Raw genomic sequence first — 19059 nt, forward strand, 5'->3', positions numbered from 1 at the left:
GCGATGTACTTGAGGACAATATTATGGAAATGGAAGAGGATGTAGATGAAGACGAAATGGGAGATACGATACTGCGTGAAGAGTTTGACAGAGCACTGAAAGACCTGAGTCGAAACAAGGCCCCCGGAGTAGACAACATTCCATTAGAACTACTGACGGCATTGGGACAACCAGTCCTGAGAAAACTCTAACAGCTGGTGAGCAAGATGTATGAGACAGGCGAAATACCCTCAGACTTCAAGAAGAATATAATAATTCCAATCGCAAAGAAAGCAGGTGCTGACAGATGTGAAAATTACCGAACTATCAGTTTAATAAGCCACGGCTGCAAAATACTAACGCGAATTCTTTACAGACGAATGGAAAAACTGGTTGATGCAGACCTCGGGGAGGATCAGTTTGGATTCCGTCGAAATGTTGGAACACGTGAGGCAATACTGACCTTACGACTTATCTTAGAAGAAAGATTAAGAAAAGGCAAACCTACGTTTCTAGCATTTGTAGACTTAGAGAAAGCTTTTGACAATGTTGACTGGAATACTCTTTTTCAAATTCTAAAGGTGGCAGGGGTAAAATACAGGGAGCGAAAGGCTATTTATAGTTTGTACAGAAACCAGATGGCAGTCATAAGAGTCGAGGGGCATGAAAGGGAAGCAGTGGTTGGGAAAGGAGTGAGACAGGATTGTAGCCTCTCCCCGATGTTATTCAATCTGTATATTGAGCAAGCAGTAAAGGAAACAAAAGAAAAATTTGGAGTAGGTATTAAAATTCAGGGAGACGAAGTAAAAACTTTGAGGTTCGCCGATGACATTGTAATTCTGTCAGAGACGGCAAAGGACTTGGAAGAGCAGTTGAACGGAATGGACAGTGTCTTGAAAGGAGGATATAAGATGAACATCAACAAAAGCAAAACGAGGATAATGGAATGTAGTCAAATTAAATCGGGTGATGCCGAGGGAATTAGATTAGGAAATGAGACACTTAAAGTAGTAAAGGAGTTTTGCTATTTAGGAAGTAAAATAACTGATGATGGTCGAAGTAGAGAGGATATAAAATGTAGACTGGCAATGGCAAGGAAAGCGTTTCTGAAGAAGAGAAATTTGTTAACATCGAATATAGATTTATGTATCAGGAAGTCGTTTCTGAAAGTATTTGTTTGGAGTGTAGCCATGTATGGAAGTGAAACATGGACGATAACTAGTTTGGACAAGAAGAGAATAGAAGCTTTCGAAATGTGGTGCTACAGAAGAATACTGAAGATAAGGTGGATAGATCACGTAACTAATGAGAAGGTATTGAATAGAATTGGGGAGAAGAGAAGTTTGTGGCACAACTTGACTAGAAGAAGGGATCGGTTGGTAGGACATGTTTTGAGGCATCAAGGGATCACAAATTTAGCATTGGAGGGCAGCGTGGAGGGTAAAAATCGTAGAGGGAGACCGAGAGATGAGTACACTAAGCAGATTCAGAAGGATGTAGGTTGCAGTAGGTACTGGGAGATGAAGCAGCTTGCACAGGATAGAGTAGCATGGAGAGCTGCGTCAAACCAGTCTCAGGACTGAAGACAACAACAACAACAACATATGGTTCTTATGAAAAACTGAAAGTTAGTAGCATAGGTGACTGAAGATGAAAGGCGCCAAAAGATGGCACTTACCTCCCCCGTAGAGTACAGAGTTTTTATTCATTAAAGAATTCTTACACGTTTGTAGAAGTAATTTTCGTGATTCTCCAAAACCTTTCATTTAGCCAACTGTAGTGTTATGTGGCAGATCGCAGTGAAATAATATAAGGTGATGAACGAAAAACCGGTTCCAAGTAGACTGCTCGCCAATTCTGCACGATTTGTTGACCGCAATGAGCAGAATAGTTAAACATGTAATATTTAGGCAATAAAGAAATAACAAATAAACTAATGAAAACAACAATTTCAAAACAATAGGTGACAATTGGTGGGCGACAATAAGCGGTCTAGTACTTGGGCCAAATTTTTGTGCACCACCCTGTACCCCGGTTCAATGCACACTGAGTGAACTTAAGTATGCCTTATTGAATAGGAAATGACCATCTGTGGCTGGAGAGCCATGCAAGAAAACTAAAGTGGCTGCTAGGTGACAGCGTATCAAACATAAGTGTAGGCAACAAATAACAAAAGACAAGTACAGAAAGACAGTAATCACAGGTACAACAAGAAAAAAGATGTCATGTACATAAAGTTTTATATCATGTAGTAAAAATTACAGTTAATTTAGTAAAAAGTCATAAATTACCTGGTAGGGGTTGGTCCAATCAGAAATATTTATTAAGGTTCGTAGACTAGGTCTTGGGAAGGCACAAAACATGAAGATGGAAATATTGTCTGTACATATTATTATACAACAGTATAATCTCTAATACTATACATCTGTTTACAGCCCATAGCAGAAATGAAATACAATACACAAAGAGTAAAGCGCATAGAAATAACATGAAATAAATAGTTTAAGTGGCCTGTTGTCAGTGGCCGTTTGCTGTAGTAAATACATAAAAAGTTGTGTGAAAATATGAGGCCTTGCACAATACATGCTGATTATGATGTACAATTGAAAATGCCACTACCCCAACTACAGTAAACACAGTTTGTTGTAAAATGTAAAAGGATAAAAACAATGTTTCAGGTTTAAATTCCTGTTTCTGTACACAAATAAACAAATCATGATCAAATATACCATAATAAACAATGGCTACTCCCCATAAAAGTACTCAATTACCTAATTCAGTCTGATGTTGATAGTGGAATGCAGCAGCAATGGATACGAAAAAATTGAAGTCATCTATCAAGTCTTAGTGAGGTTAAGAACATTATGGAATCAAACCCTTACACATTTGATTAAAATATGAACAACTGTTGTCTAACAGCTGTTCTATTTGTTATACCACAAGCCTGGAGGTAATGGAGTACAAAATTTGTATAACCATGTATGTTGTCTACAACACGAGCTCATTAACCTCATTTACATTTAATTGTTATTTTTCCCCCTTTTTTTTGTGCAAGTCAGGTCTCAATTGTGAGAAAACATTTTAATAATAACGTAAAAGATAAAACCAAACTACTGTGGCTAATAAACTATAAGTGAGCTGTATATTGGTTGAATTAGAAGAGAACAAATCATTAAATTTTCTGGATGTAACTTTAACCAAAGATGGAAACCAGTTGTCCATTAGCGTGTTTAGAAAACTCGCCACCACTGACGATTATTGGTGCATCATCCAACCACCAAAAAGTGCACAAGCTAGTGTATTTTCGTTCCACGTTGAATAGACTCGTGAAGTTGCATCTGTCTGAAGAGGCAGCCTCCAAAGAGACTGAGATAATAATGCAAGAAGCTAGAGTAAATGGGTTTTCTGAAAGCAAAGTTAGGAAAATATAAGGATAGGACAGGAACTGCATCTTTTGTAGCCTGGGAGAAGAAAAGATATGCATTGCTAACTTTCCATGGACCCATTTATGAAAAGATCAGTAAGATATTTAAGCATGCAAATATTAATATAGGATATAGAACCAGTAACAAATTGGGCTTCAATTTACATCACAAGTTGGGGAGCTGTAACAAAAAATACAAAAAAACTGGGTGTATAAGAGGTGAAATGCGGTAACTGCAACGGTATTTACATTGGGCAAACAAGAAGAGACTGAAACACGCTTTAAAGAACACACATATAATAATAGCAGTGCTGTAGGACTAAACCTTAAAAATTTAAATCATAGGCTTCCTGGCATAACAAAATATTTAAAAGTCCTACATGTGGAACCTAAGGGCTATAAATTAGATATTCTAGAAGGAATTGAAATTTATATGTATTTACATAAACAGCCTGAAAAAATTATTAACGAACAAGGCAAAACAGCAAGAACATGTTATTAAGTCATTTACTTGGTTCCTCTCCCAGTATGCAATACCTTCATAAGCACTTTGGGTTAGATTGTTAATATAGCAAAATTTAATAAATCTCAACTGAAACACCTATGTATGGGTTGGAATACCAGACACTGTGAGGCTTCATATAAATATATATTCCTACTAATCATTGATCTCTCTGTCATAGGTTGTCTACAGCTGTGTTGCTCTCATTTAATAGACATTTTATTCTGACGTACTCAGCACTAGATTTAATTTGTTCTTAAGTTGGTTCCACTTTCTTGTTGCAACTACGCAGAGATTGTGTATGCTATGTCCATTATACTCAACATGCACACAACGGTATTAGTGTAATACTCTTGTACATAAGTTATCAGACATGTATGGGTTTGAGTCTCCGACAGCTCACCACCTCTATAGTATGATCTTATGGCCGATATACAGGTTGTGTTATATTAGCCATGGTAGTTTGGTTTTATCTTTTACATAATTACTAAAAAAAATTTTTCACAAATAGGATCTGACTTGTGTGAAAAAAGGAAACTAAATATTTTTTTAAAAATGTGAATGAGGTTTGTGAGACCACATCATGTTGTAGACTACATACATGGTTATTCAAATTTGGATGCCGTTACTTCCATACTTGCGGTGTAATAGAAAAAGCTGCTGTTACATAATAGAGAAAGGGACTGATCATATTTTACTCAAATGTGTAAGGGTTTGAGAACATAATGTTCTTAGTCTCACTATAATCTCTACACATGCCATGTTTGTGTGAACTTGAGTTGAAAATGACATCAATCTTTTCATGATTGTTACTGCTGCATTCCACTAATTCAACATTAGACTAGTTTTATAACCACTGTGCTGCATTCTACTTGAGCATTAGAACCAATAAGCTTTCTGCCCGCATGAACGGCCACCAACAAACTGTGGTCAAGAAACAACTGGACCACCTTGTTGTGAGCAAGCTGCCAACATGGTGTCCTTAATTTCAGTGATTCCTTCACGGCCTGTGCCATGTGGATACTTCCTACCAACACCAACTTTTCTGGATCGCGCAGATGGGAATTCTACCTACAATATGTCCTATGTTCCCATAATCCTCCTGGGCTTGACTTTTGTTAGTCATTGTCCTTACTCATCTAACCCCCTTCTCTGTTCCCATTCCAGCACTATGTAGCTCTTATTCCACCAAAGCACCCGGTTTCTTTACTGCTCTCCTTTTCCACTACCCCTCCTCTCCCCCGCCCTCCGTCTCAATTCCCATCTGCACCTAGCTGTCCTAATTCCACCATGTTGCTGCACCTCCCAGCAGCACTTCACCATCCCCCACACCTATCCTGCTATCCCTCCCTCTCCCTGCCGCAGCCTTCTCCTTACCCCCATCCAGTTGCCTCTTTAACAATGCGCTGTTGCCTCTTCCACAATGCGCTGCTGCTCGCAGTTTGGCTCCAGCTGCCAGGGGCTTTGGTAATGTGTGTGTGTGCGTGTGTGTGTATGTGTGTGTGTGTGTGTGTGTGTGTGTGTGTTGTTTATTTTTGACAAAGGCGTGATTGGCCAAGAGCTAACTTTATGGAAGTATTTTTTTTGTTAACTTCCTGACATCTTTTTGTTGTGCCTTCTGCGACTCAACATATCTCATTTATGGTGAATAGTTACTATCCGTTTCATTATACTGAAAAATAGCAAAATCTCAAAATGTGTTGAGCTGAGTGGAAAAATATATAACTGATGCAGTTTTTCATTGTTTAAATCACATTTGAAGCAGCAGCAGGCTTCCAAAAGACATTGATTGTGATGAAAGAAATTGAGTTCTGTTGCTCCGCTTGATAATTGAAGTAAGTCTTCAGAAAAATCAGGACATGTTCATAGGATTTGTCAATTAGAAAAAAGCATTTGACTATGCTTAATGGAGCAAGATGTTCGAATTTATGATGCAAATAGGTGTAAGCTGCAGGAGAAGCTAGTTTGTATGCAATATGTACAAGGATCAAGAGGGGATAAGAATAGAAGACCAAGAATGAAGTGCTCAGATTAAAAGTGTTTATGTCAGGGATGCAGTCTGTTGCATTTACTGCTCAATTTGTGCATCAAAGAAGTAACAAAAATAAAAGAAATGTTCAAGAGGGGGATGAAATTTCTGGGTGAAAGGATAGCAGTGATAATACTCGCAGGTGACACTGTTGTCCTCAGTGAAAGTGGGGGGGGGGGGGGGGGACCATCTGTTGGATGAAATGATCTGTCTACTGAGCAAAGAAAATGAATTGAGAGCAAAGTGAAAAAATATGAAAGGCGAAGAGTAGCAAAAATGATATTAAAGATAAAACTTAACATCAAAATTGCTGGCTAAAAGTAGACAAAATGAGGGAATTCAGCTACCTGGGAAGCAAAATATCACATGATTGATGAAGCAAGGAGAATGAAAAGCAGGCTGGAACAAGCAAAGAGGTCATTACTGGCTAAAAGAAATCTAGTTATCTGCAGAATCAGCAAGGCAAGTTAAGTATTAAGAACACTGACTAGAAGAAGGACAGTATGATAGAATATGTGTCAAGACCAGGATTGGAATATGTCTATCAAATAGCTGAAGACATTGGGTGCAAGCACTGCTGTGAGATAAAGAGGATGAGACAGCAGAGGAATTTGTGTTGGCTGCACCAAGCAAGCCAGAAGACTGCCTCTTTTGTAAATCAAAGTTGTAATTGCTAAAGGTTGTTACTGTTGAGCCTAAAAAATTTAGTGTTAAACAATTGGCCATAAGTAATGTACTAATGGCACATATAGAGTTCATGGGAGTTTTGTGGCAACCTATGCTGTGCCCCATATTTTAAACTTCTAGGAATAAAGCAGACAGTGGCTTCTTTTAAGATTGATATTTATTGATGCATGGATTATGATTACTATGTCTAGATTGCACCATGATGATGGGTTGACTTTTTACAAGTTCAGTTGTGACTTATGTGAGTCTAAAGGCATTTTGAATTTAGAGTAGTTATTTTCAGAAGCTTTCTTCTTCACATATCACAATATTTACATGGTTCTGGGAATTTTGAGAGACAGAACTTTGTTGGAAGACTAGGACAGCAGTTGCAAGGTAATGCTGCTGCAAGAATACATTCCAGAAAATAACATTGAGATATTTAATGAATTTGACGTTACACACAGATTGTTCTGGTGTCCAAAATATAGCATGGCTGTTTTTGAGTCAATGAAGTTCAGTTTCATCTTATCTGGTTCCTCATTCTTTGACTGATGAGCAAACATGCACTGCTATTCCGGAACCTTCCTAGTGTTGTTCCTGGTAGTGAAACCTGAGTTTACGTAATATGATAAAATTGAAATTCAACCCAGCTCTCCCACTGAAATTAGGAAAATAATAAATTCACTCTAAAGTAAAAGCTCACATTGAATTGATGGCATTTCCAATAGAGTACCAAAAGTTTGTTCCCAACAAATAAGTAGGATTCTCAGCCACATATGTAGTAACTCACTGAAACAGGAAATTTTTCCAGATAGACTGAAATATGCTATTGTTAAACCATTGCATAAAAAAGAGGATAGAGCTGATGCTAACAACTACTGCCCAGTCTCACTTCTGACAGCTTTATCCAAAATTCTTGGCAAAAGCAATGTATTCAAGAGTAGGATCACATATTTGTAAAAATGAAGCACTAACAAAATGTCAGTTTGGTTTTCATAAAAGCTTTTTAACAGAAAATGCTGTATATGCTTTCGCTGATCAAATATTAAATCCAATGAATAACCGACCATGACCCGTTGAGATATTTTGTGACCTCTCAAAGGATTTTGATTGTGTGAATCATTAAATTCTTGTAGATAAGCTTCAGTATTGTGGTATGAGTGGGACAGTGCACAAATGGTTTAATTCATACTTAACTGGAAGAATGCAGAAGGTTGAGATTAACAGTACAGATAGTCTACAAAAACCAGCAGAGTCCTCTAACTGGGGAGGTATCAAGAATGGTGTCCCACAGGGTCAGCCTTGGGTCCCTTATTGTTCTTGACATATATGAACGACTTGCCACTCTGTATTCATGAAGATGCAAAGTTAGTTCTTTTTGCTGATGATACAGGGATAGTAAATACACCCAAGAAGCAAGAATCATCTGAGGAAATTGCAAATAATGTCTTTCAGAAAACTGTTAAGTGATTCTCTGCAAATGGACTCTCACTACATTTTTAGAAAATACAGTTTATACAATTTTGTACAGTAAATGGCATAACACCATTGACAAATACAGACTATGAACGGAAGTCTGTTGCTAAGGTAGAATACTCAAAATTTCTGGATGTGTGCATTGATGAGAAATTAAATTGAAAGGAACATATCGATGACCTGCTGAAATGGATAGGTTCAGCTACTTATGCTATTAAGGTTATTACAAAGTTTGGTGATAAACATATCAGTAAATTAGCCTACTAGTCACAGCTTTCATATGGCATCATATTTTGGGGCAATTCATCATTAAGAGAGAAAGTATTCATTACACAAAAGCATGTAATCAGAATAATAGCTTGAGCCGACCCAAGATCACCTTGCAGACATTTATTTAAGGAACTCGGGATATTCACAGTACCTTCGAAATATATTTATTCACTTACGAAATTTGTCATTAATAACCCATCCCAATTCAAAAATAACAGCGAAATGCATAGCTACAACACTAGAGGAAAGGATGATATTCACTATTCTGGATTTAATCTTACTTTGGCACAGAAAGGGGTGAATTATGCTGCCACAAAAATCTTTGGTCATTTGCCAAATGATATTAAAAGTCTGACAGATAGCCAACCAACATTTAAAAGCAAATTAAAAGAATTCCTGAATAACAATTTCTTCTACTCAATAGATGAATTCTTAGATACGAAGTAGTAACTGAAAAAAATTAATTAATTAATTTGTGAAAAGAAAACTTGTGTTAAAGTGACACATACCACACCATTACGAAATGTCGTATTCATTATCTATGGAACAAGGATTAATGTATGTATGTAATGTACGTATGTATGGTCCAGAAACAAAGATTCTGTCGGTGGTGTGGATTTCTCCCGATGAAACTCCAGTGAAAGCTGACCAGTCCAGAAATGTTAGAAGTAGAATAGTGGCTACTTTCTTCCCAAAAGATAGTCCTGTTGCAACTGTATCTCCAAAAATGCAAAAGACTGTCACTACTGTCTACTGTTAGTGGTACCTAATAACATTCTAAAATTTTAAGAAAGGTGGCTAAGGGCATGACTGTGCGTGGATTGTGTTTTATCATCACAGTATGTCAGTGTGGACTGCAAACCTGACATGTTCACTTATAATATGAATGTTAACTTACAACACTTGAAAAATTAGTGGGAGAACTTTATCTAAAATTAATTAACAGGAATGTAAAGGTACAAAGATTTTCATGATAAATATTTCGAGAAAATAAAATGGTCAACATTGTGTTGCTTTTTACATATTTACCCTTCCTTTTTTTACCATTGTTTCTGCCAGTATATGCAGGAGTATAATATTATATATGTTTGTGTTATTACTGCTATCATTGTTTTTAAATGATAATTACTTTGATTTAGGTATGCACCAGAATCGTGCAAATACGCAACGTTTTCACACGCTAGTGATGTGTGGAGCTTTGGGGTGACCTTATGGGAGATGTTCTCCTTTGGAATGCAGCCATATGGTGAATTAAAAGGTACTGAGGTAAGTCCAGAGTGATATTGTACATTATTTCAGGTTTACAGTTTATCTTCAAAATTCTTTGTACTTTAATTTGTATAGCTTCACATACTGTTTCCATTGTAAATTATGTATCCTTCCAGTTTTCAGTTAAAATTTTTTTACAGGTGTCGCAAATGTGTAGCATAGAATATTAAAAATGTGGTTGTAAATAAAGAATTGTTTCTTTAATGACTAGGACAGCAGCCCATGGATTGAGAATAAATCACTATCTGTAACAAGAGCACAAACTGAGTATTTTCAGTTTTAGTCTATGTTTAGTACAGTGAAGTGCCAAAGAAATTTGTATAGATATGCGTATTCGAATACAGAGATATGTAAACAGGCAGAATATGGCGCTGCAGTCGGCAACACCTATATAAGAGACAAGTATCTGTCATAGTTGTTACAAGGGTTACTGCTGCTACAACGGCAAGTTATCAAGATTTAAGTGAGTTTGAATGTGGTGTTATTGTCGGCACGTGAACTATGAGACACAGCATCTCCGAGGTAGCAATGAAGTGAGGATTTTCCCGTATGACCGTTTCACAAGTGTACTGTGAATATCAGGAATCTGGTAAAAGATCAAATATCTGACATCGCTGGATCCGGAAAAAGATCCTGCAAGAACAGTACCAACGACGACTGAACAGAATTGTTCAACGCAACAAAAGCGCAACACCCACAAATTGCTGCAGATTTCAGTACTGGGCCATCAACAAGTGTCGGCATGCAAACCATTCAACGTCATCGATACGGGCTTTCAGAGGTGGACGACCCACTTGTGTATCCTTGATGACAGTATGACACAAGGCTTTATGCCTCGCCTGGGCCCATCAACACCGACATTGGGCTGTTAATGACCGGAAACATGTTGACTGGTCAGACAAGCCTCGTTCCAAATTGTATCAAGCCGATGGACATGTATGAATATGGAGACAATTTCATGAATCCATGTACCCTGCATGTCAGTATGGGACTGTTCAAGATGCTGGAGGCCTTGTACTGGTGTTCGGATGTGCAGTTGGAGTGATATGGGAGCCCTGATACATCTAGATACAGCTCTGACAAGCAACATGTACATAAGCATCCTGTCTGATAACCTGCATCCATTCTTGTCTTTTGTTCATTTCGACGGACTTACTCAATTGCAGTATGACAATGCGACATCCCACATGTCCAGAATTGCTACAGAATGGCTCTAGGAACACTCTTTTGAGTTTAAACACTTCTGCATGCCACCAAACTCCCCCGGCATGAACATTGTTGAGGATATCTGAGATGCCTTGCAACGTGCTGTTCAGAAATGATCTCCACTCCCTTGTACTCTTACTGATTTATGGACAGCCCTGCAGGATTCATGGTATCAGTTCCCTCCAGCACTACTTTAGATATTAGTCAAGTCCATGCCACATCGTGTTGCAGCACTTCTGCATGCTCGCAGGGGCCCTACATGAAATTAGGGAGTTATACCAGCTTCTTTGCTTCTTCATTGGATATATCGTGGAAACTCATTTATTAGTGATGCAGAAATGATAGCAGCTCTGTGTAGTTAATTTATAAAGTGTTGAAAGATATACTAATTAAAAAATGATGAAAAATGTAGAACTTTCAGTGTGGTTGCAGAGTGTACTCTTGCAACATACATTAGTATTAAATAAATAAATTAATTTGGATGCCTTGGTCGCATTCAGTCATCTTCATGTATGTGTATTTATGGCAACTTTTCATGTATTCACTGGCACTGGCATTCTGAGTAACGTAGTAGTCTCCGTAAAGATGCACGTCAAGTTGCAGACAGGCTCAACAAAAAAGAACGTTACACATTGAACTTTAGGCTAAAGCCTTATTCAGAAAAGAAAACACACACATTCATGCAAAAAAGCACACTTCATGCACACATGATTGCTATCTCCAGCTGCTGTGGCCAGAATCCAATGGTGTCACATCAAACGAAGAAGCAATCCAGAGAGGAGGGCTAGTTGGATACGGGTGGGGGTGGTGTATTTGCCGTGACACGAGCTCTCACAGACAGGCACTGTTCACCAAATTTAGTCTGCAAACAGGTTTCCTGTGCCATATCCTCACATACTACCAAGAAACAGGTTTAAAGGAGGTCCCCTTCTGTCATCCAATACCAAACCAGACTGAAACAACTAAACCACATCCTTCATCCAGGCTTTGATTATCTATCACTATGACGTGAAATAAGGGACATCCTACCCAAATCCTTTTTACTAAAGTGGTGTTCCATTGTCCATCTAACTTCCACAAAATCCTAGTCCGTCTCTACACCACTGTTGAAAACCTAGATGAAAGACATGAAAAACCACCCACCCAGAACTTCCTATTCCAGTCCTGTCACAGGCTTATTCTACCCCATAAGAGGCAGCTGTGTCTTTTATCAGCTCTGCTGGAATCGTTGCATAAATTTTTATATTGGTATGACTACCAGCCAGCTGTCCATCAGGATGAATGGGCAGTGCCAAACTGTTGCTGAGAGCAAAGTGGATCACCCTGTAGCACAATTTGCAGCTGATTTCAGTGGGTGCTTTGCAACCTGGTCTGTCTTGATCTTCCCCTCCACCACCAGCTTTTCTGATCTGCACAGATAGGAGTTTTGCTTACAACAGGTTGTCCACTTCCAAAACTATCCCAGCCTCAACCAAAGATAACCTACTGTCCCCACACCCTCCAACTTGGCAGTTTCTGCTCCGTCGGTTCGATTACTTCCTTTCAGTTCATTGACCTCTGTTCTCTGCTAATACACCCACCAGTCATTTCTCTGTTCTCTGTTCTTATTCTCTATTGCTCCCCATTCCCACCCATACACCTCCCTTTCTTTCCTCCACAGCATCCTGATGCTGCACCAGTCAGCCTTATCTGGTTGCCATTTAGTCACTGCACACTCCACCAGGCATTTCTGACTCCTCTCGGCTGACCTGTACCTTGCTGTCTCTCACCCTTTCCTGCCTTGCTCTGGATTGATGCTTGCATTTGATGCGACATCATTGCATTCTGGTCAGAGCAACCAGAGATGGTTATTATTAGTCAATATGGTGATTCTGATTGGAAGCACGTATAACAGACTAAGAGAAGCAGATATCCCAGTTGTTTGAATTGTATTTATGAGAAACGTTTTTTTCTAATTTAAAGTTGTCGATAAGAACAGTAATGGAATGGGATTGTAACCATGAGAAAGTCAGCACTAATTGATTAGATCAAACGAAATGCTATGCAAGGAAGAGGAGAGAATTGATGTAGTTTATAAGTGGAGGAAGGAAGGTACAGAAATGTGCAGAAAGCATTAGTAAAAACTGTGTAGGAAAATGAGTTTTGGTGATGTACTCAAGTAGGAACAGGCAAGCATGATGAAGCTGAGGAGACTTTTGGAGGACATTATTTTAAATTCATTACCTGTGGGTGGTATGAGGAAAATATGCCGAGAAGCAAGTCCTATCAGAACGTATAGCTAGGAAAATATTCATATCATGATGCAGAGCGGCTGTGGCTTTGTTGTGATGAACAGAGTTTAAAGCTCTGCAGCATTTGTGTGTAAAGGGGCCAGTTTCATGTGATTGTATACATGTCTCTTGCCTTGATAACAGAAATCTCATGGATTTCCATATAAAGCAGGGTGATGATTGAGGATAATTTTTAATGCCCTGTTCTGGGAACTTGGCCTTCAGAGCATCTTCGCATTTTGCACCCTCCGAGATTTAACACCTGATAACACTTAACCAACAATCCCCCACACACACACACACACTCTCCCTGTTTTCATTTTTCATTCAGGTGCAGTGTGGAGGTGTATGAGATCAGCATACCATTCTCCCATGTGTTGTTGTTTCCCAGACTTTGAAGCCGCTAGTTCTGAATCAAGTAACTCCTCAGTCGGCATCACGAGACTCTGTGTACCCCGTTCCAGTACTCCCATCAAGGAAAAGTCTTTTGTAGTACCGGTAATTGAATCCAGATATGCAGCAAGGCAGTTATTCGTGCCGACTACACAGCTAGATGTGGACATACATATAATTACTTATTTTTCTTTCTTATTATCCTCCCCCTCCCCTTTCCCTCCTTCCTTTTTCTCTGTTTTCTTCCAGCTGCTTTCCCTCCTAGTTCTTCATTGCACTATTCATTTCTCTTCCTCTTGATCTATCAGCCTTTGCTTCTCCTCTGTCATCATCTCTTGACCGAAACTGGCACAGTGTTTACCACTGTATCAGCCTTGATATCATACTCTCTGATGTGTCTCCCTTCATCTTTGTCTCCACTTACGGTGGGTCTTTATCAGAAGCTTTTATATATGCAAGCACTGGCCAGAAGTTCTGTCTCGCATTTTTATTACTAATTAAAGTTTATCTTTATTTTGTTGTAATCATAATGGATTTTCTTCTTTCTTCATTTTGTGAAGTTGGTATGTGTATCCTTTATGTTTGTAACACTTGCAGAGGGTTCTAACATGGAAGGCGTGAGAATACCTCTGATGCTCACTGTTACCAACAAAATCTTTATATTCCTAATATGAATCCCTACAATGTAAGGACTATGTCTATGGTTGTAAAGCAACAGTTGAATAATATTTTCATCTAGTTACCATCACTTAAATTAATTTTTTTAAATAAATCTGCCAACTAGGTTGCTCTTGACCTGACTTGATATTGAATGAATAAATTGACACCTTCCTGGATGTTCACTTCCATCAGTAGAAAAGTCCGTTTTAAAATTTCTTTGTTTTGATACTGGAGTGACAAAAGTTCTTTTTTACAGGTAATAGAATTGATAGAAAGAGGAGAACGTCTTAGCCAGACACCGCAGTGTCCAGATGAGGTCTACAAAATCATGAAACGGTGCTGGGAGTATTTTCCCAAGGATAGACCCACATTTAATGAACTGCTAGAAATATTTTCCTCTGATCCTGAATATATAAATATCAAAGAACTTGTAATGGAAGCAACAATTGTGTGAATACTTTAAAGTAAACACATTAGTGCCATTTGAGATTCTTGCTGATTTTGTAGAAACATTTTGTAGTTTCTGCATAATACGGCAGAAGTGTCATTATTGAAAGGTATTATTTTTTTAAATTGTATTTATATGTCCTTGATTTCAGTATAAGAATGTCAGCTGGGAGAGGAAGACAAAAGTTAACTCTAGGACTTGTAATTTATGATGTACTGAAACATAGACTCTCATATAATATAGAAGTACCATGGACTTCAACGTGTTAAGTTCAGCAATATTGCTTCTGGCAGTATACATCAGACCACTTGAAATGTTTTATGGGACAATGTCATAATTTGTCTTCTCATATACTCCCAGTAATTGAAACTATTGCATCATTCACTGAAGAGCATTTCTGTGATAAAGTTTCTTAGCTTTAATAATGGTACAATTTTATAATTGTACATATTGTAAAATGTTATTTACATTTTAGATATACAGTATATTTTGGTATTGTTGCTGCAGAGTCAGAAATTTATCCATTTGTATTTACATAATCCGTAAAAAATACAAAGATAAATAATAATTATTGCATTCCTGAACTGCATGTGTGTGTGTGTGTGTGTGTGTGTGTGTGTGTGTGTGTGTGTGTGTGTAAAAGGGGTTGAACTCCATGAATTATAAACTAGTGTGTCTTTCCATATGCCACCCTTTTAGTGTTCTATCTTTTCCCTGATTACTTTCACTGCTGAAAAAACAAAACCAAAAACAAAAGAAAAACTTTTCTTGCTCTGATAAATTGTCATTCAAGCTTTTCCCTTAGATTTTTCTATTCAGTTTTATCTTTTTCTCGTAATGTGTGAAATTATTGAAGGTCAGTAAGCCATTACAGTTTTACTTTTCATATTCTGAGCTATGTTTCAATGGTGTACAGGTAATGCATGTTATAGTGTCAGAGTGAGTCTTACATCCTGAACCTCATGGCTGTAAATCAGCCACTTTTTTCACATCTTTTCTCTGAAGTCTGCTGCTGTATATTTGGAAGAATGAGAGAGAGAGAGAGAGAGAGAGAGAGAGAGAGAGAGAGAGAGAGAGAGAGGGGCATTAGTAGATAAAAGTTTTGATCTGGGCATTGAGGTGTACTTGGATGACTCAGGCAGATTTTAATCTGCCATGGCTTTTAATTAATTTTTATTGGATTATAGTATATCTTGTGTACAGTGAAAAAAATCACATTGCCATATTATGCACAATCAGTGATAAAAATGGTTGCATTCTCACCAACTATACATATTATTGAGTCTTTCTGCCAAGTGGCTGAAAAAATATCTTCCGTTAAGATATTGCATTGTGCCAATATGTTTGTCTTTTTGTGACTGAATAAGTGGAGGTGTAACATTTTCTAAAGTTGTAGCTTGATTCTTCTCCTTTGCTTTTTCATTTAGAAATTTCATTGGGAGTACCACCTTGTTACTGACATTGTTAATTTTCTGTTTGGAAGCAAGAGATTTTAACATATAATTGATAGCTTATGATGGTTTGCCTCACCTGCAAGAGTCTGCTTCTTTTTCAATTTTTCCTTTGCCAAAAGTTACAATATATGAGCCATTAAGATGAGTATTGTTAATGCAGTGCAAGTATTGCAGTAATAATTTCTTTTCCAGTAATAATATTCATTCTGCTTAGGCCATTGCAACTTAATTTGTGTGATTTTTGTATTGTTTTCAGTCAATGAACTGAATCATTAAAACTGCATGTTAATTCTTTGCAGTAGCAAATAATTGTCTTTTATAAGTGTCAGTATAAATATTTTTATGGCCTTTATATTCAACATGAAACCTTTCTTTCATGAAGCAGTTTCACATCTAAAGATGTGACTACATAATAAAGGAACACAGTAATAGTCAGAAAGTATTCTAATAATGGTCTGATTCTCCAACAGTTATGCGCAGCTATGTTATAACTGCAGAATTCTCTGCATAACCTTTGAATGAATTATTACGATGGTACAGGACAATGTTTCAATATTTGTGTAATTCCTTAAATCAGATTTATAGTGAGCAACACTCGCACTGCATCAAATGATATGTATCTGCAATTTTAATGGCTTGTGGACAGACCTGTACTTTGCAAATGAATCAAAATACAGGGTGGGCCTACATGTTTTCTTTTTGACAACTATAGGACTTGCAGATTTGTGGCTTGTGATAATGAAAGAATAAAGCACTAAGTTTTTATTACGACATCAATAAACTTCAACAAGTGCTCTGTTTGTTGCTCAAAGAATGTGTAATTGATATTTATTCCACAATATACAGCATTTGACAACATTCCTTGTGTAACACCAGCAACAGCATGTGTTAACCTTCTACTTAATGTATCCAGTCAGGTACTTGTGTAGTGTAAACTTTGTCCTTTACATATCCCATAAAAAGAAATCCAAAGACATTATGTCTGGTGATCTTGCACACCAGACAGTGGGACCACATACCCAATACACCTTACCAGGAAATGTTTCATTAAGAAAATTTGTAACATGTAGTCGCCAATGAGGTGGCGCAGCATCGTGTTGGAACATCACATCAAGCTGTGAGTCTCTCAGTTGTGGTTCTCCAGGCTGTTATAAATTTCCAGATGGATGTTAGCTGTTAATGATTTTATGACAAAAAAATAAAAAAAATAAAAGGGCTAATGACTGTTAAGCATCACCACATCTCTAATGTGATCTAAGGCAATGTATGGACTTTTCAAACCCCATATCCTCAAATTGTGCACGTTAACTTTACCTGGTATATGGAAAGTAGCCTCATCTGTAAAACAAATTCGTTAAAGATAAACTGACAGTATGTCTGTCACAAAAACTGCTCAACATTTTCCACCACTTGATTGTAACGCAAGTCATATGTGGACCTTATATGCGTGCAAATGCAACCTGAATTCTTCACACTATGGTCCTAGGAAACCCAAATTCACAAGGTGTGTGTTGAGTACATTTGGAAGGTCTTTGTAAGAATGCCTGTTGCCTAGCTCTGACACTTTGTCCACTAGCAAAATGCTGCCCTGTTTGTGGATGATCCAACATCTAACACACTGCCACTCTGTTTAAACTTCATGCACCACACAACAATACTCCTTATATCAGACACTTTTCTTTTCTAGTGTCTTCAAAATTTTTGCTGCGCAGTAATTGGAAATTTTGTCTCATGATACCAGAGAACACTGTGCTGCCGTCTCCTCGAGTGACGCAGTTTTACATTGACAGCAATTATAGTGCTCTCTACAGCTTCTACCTGCAACAAAGATATGCAAACAAACTTGATGATTTATTCTTTCATTTGTCACAAACCACAAATTTGTAACTTCTATAGTTTTTTTAAATAAATATAAGACCTTTAATATATAAATATAAGACTTCAGACCCAACCTTTTATTCCACGCTTCAGAAATTAAAATTAACAATTACAATACAATACAATTCAGTGGTTTTCGCGGTGTTTTAATAACTGTGCAGCACTGCTCAGTGTTTTATTACCGTGACCACTTTTCAATTTGGACTTTAGATGAGTCATCAGGAAATGCATTATTTATTTTTGTACTGTTTTTTATCATTGTTGTATATTATTATAAAAATCATCTTTGCTAAATGTGAACAGTAATTTCAATACTTTCATGGCTTTTATTTGATATTATAAATTAGTATCTCAGAAATATTGTGAAAGCCAATAGTTTGTGTAAATAATGTTGCATTGTTAATGTTTTTACTCATTTTTTAAATCCAGTTTCATTGTTATATATTCATAATTCCTGTGATTGCACTCTGTCTGAAATTCGAATTTTTTACTTCTTGTATACTGCAGTTATTCGACAAATGGCAAATTGCATATGTTATTGTTAAAATATTTGTGAATGTTATCATTTATGACAATATAGCTTCCGATTTTAAGATTAATTTGAAGTCATTGAACAAATTACTATTGGAAGGAGTTTCACTACAACTAGTGAAATTTTATATGATTTATTTGCAGACCACATTCCAATTGTATTTATGTGTGACCATTCACTGTGATGTCATTGTAATAAATGGTTAATAGTAAATAATGTTGTTTATGGAAAAGCAAATTTTGCATGTATTGTTTTTAAAATAAAACTGATGTCTCCATGAAAATTTTATATGCCAATTACTTTTAAAGATGCTTTCTACTGTATTACAGGATGCTAATTAAATGTAGGAGGACCTTCTGATAAAGAAAATTTTTTGAAGCTACAAAGTTTAAATTAAATTATTGATAACGAGATGTTCTAGGAGGACAGTCTGCAGCTCTAGTGCTGTCTGGATAGTTGAAAAGTTGGTGTTCAGAATGTAGCAGTTTCCCAGGGGGGAGGGGAGGGGGGGCATGTAAATACTGTTGTCTTAGATACTCAGCTATTATGAAGTTTATTGTTAATGTGTAATGTAACAAAAACATTATGAGTATGAAGTCT

The 19059-nt window shown here is 37.2% G+C and overlaps 1 protein-coding gene across 9 annotated transcripts in view; it reads left to right on the forward strand.

The window, feature by feature from the left end:
• Nucleotides 1–18742, forward strand: part of LOC126351714 (tyrosine-protein kinase Shark) — a 146185-nt gene extending 127443 nt beyond the window's left edge. For all 9 annotated transcript variants that reach the window (XM_050002627.1, XM_050002631.1, XM_050002635.1 and 6 more), the window contains exons 15-16: nt 9489–9615; nt 14404–18742. In XM_050002627.1, the coding sequence (XP_049858584.1) occupies nt 9489–9615; nt 14404–14601 (325 nt within the window). In that variant the 3' untranslated portion in view covers nt 14602–18742. The remainder of the gene's footprint in view (nt 1–9488; nt 9616–14403) is intronic.
• Nucleotides 18743–19059: the final 317 nt, after the last annotated feature.

The sequence above is a fragment of the Schistocerca gregaria genome, chromosome 1 (assembly GCF_023897955.1).
Source record: "Schistocerca gregaria isolate iqSchGreg1 chromosome 1, iqSchGreg1.2, whole genome shotgun sequence".
Classification (NCBI taxonomy): domain Eukaryota; kingdom Metazoa; phylum Arthropoda; class Insecta; order Orthoptera; family Acrididae; genus Schistocerca; species Schistocerca gregaria.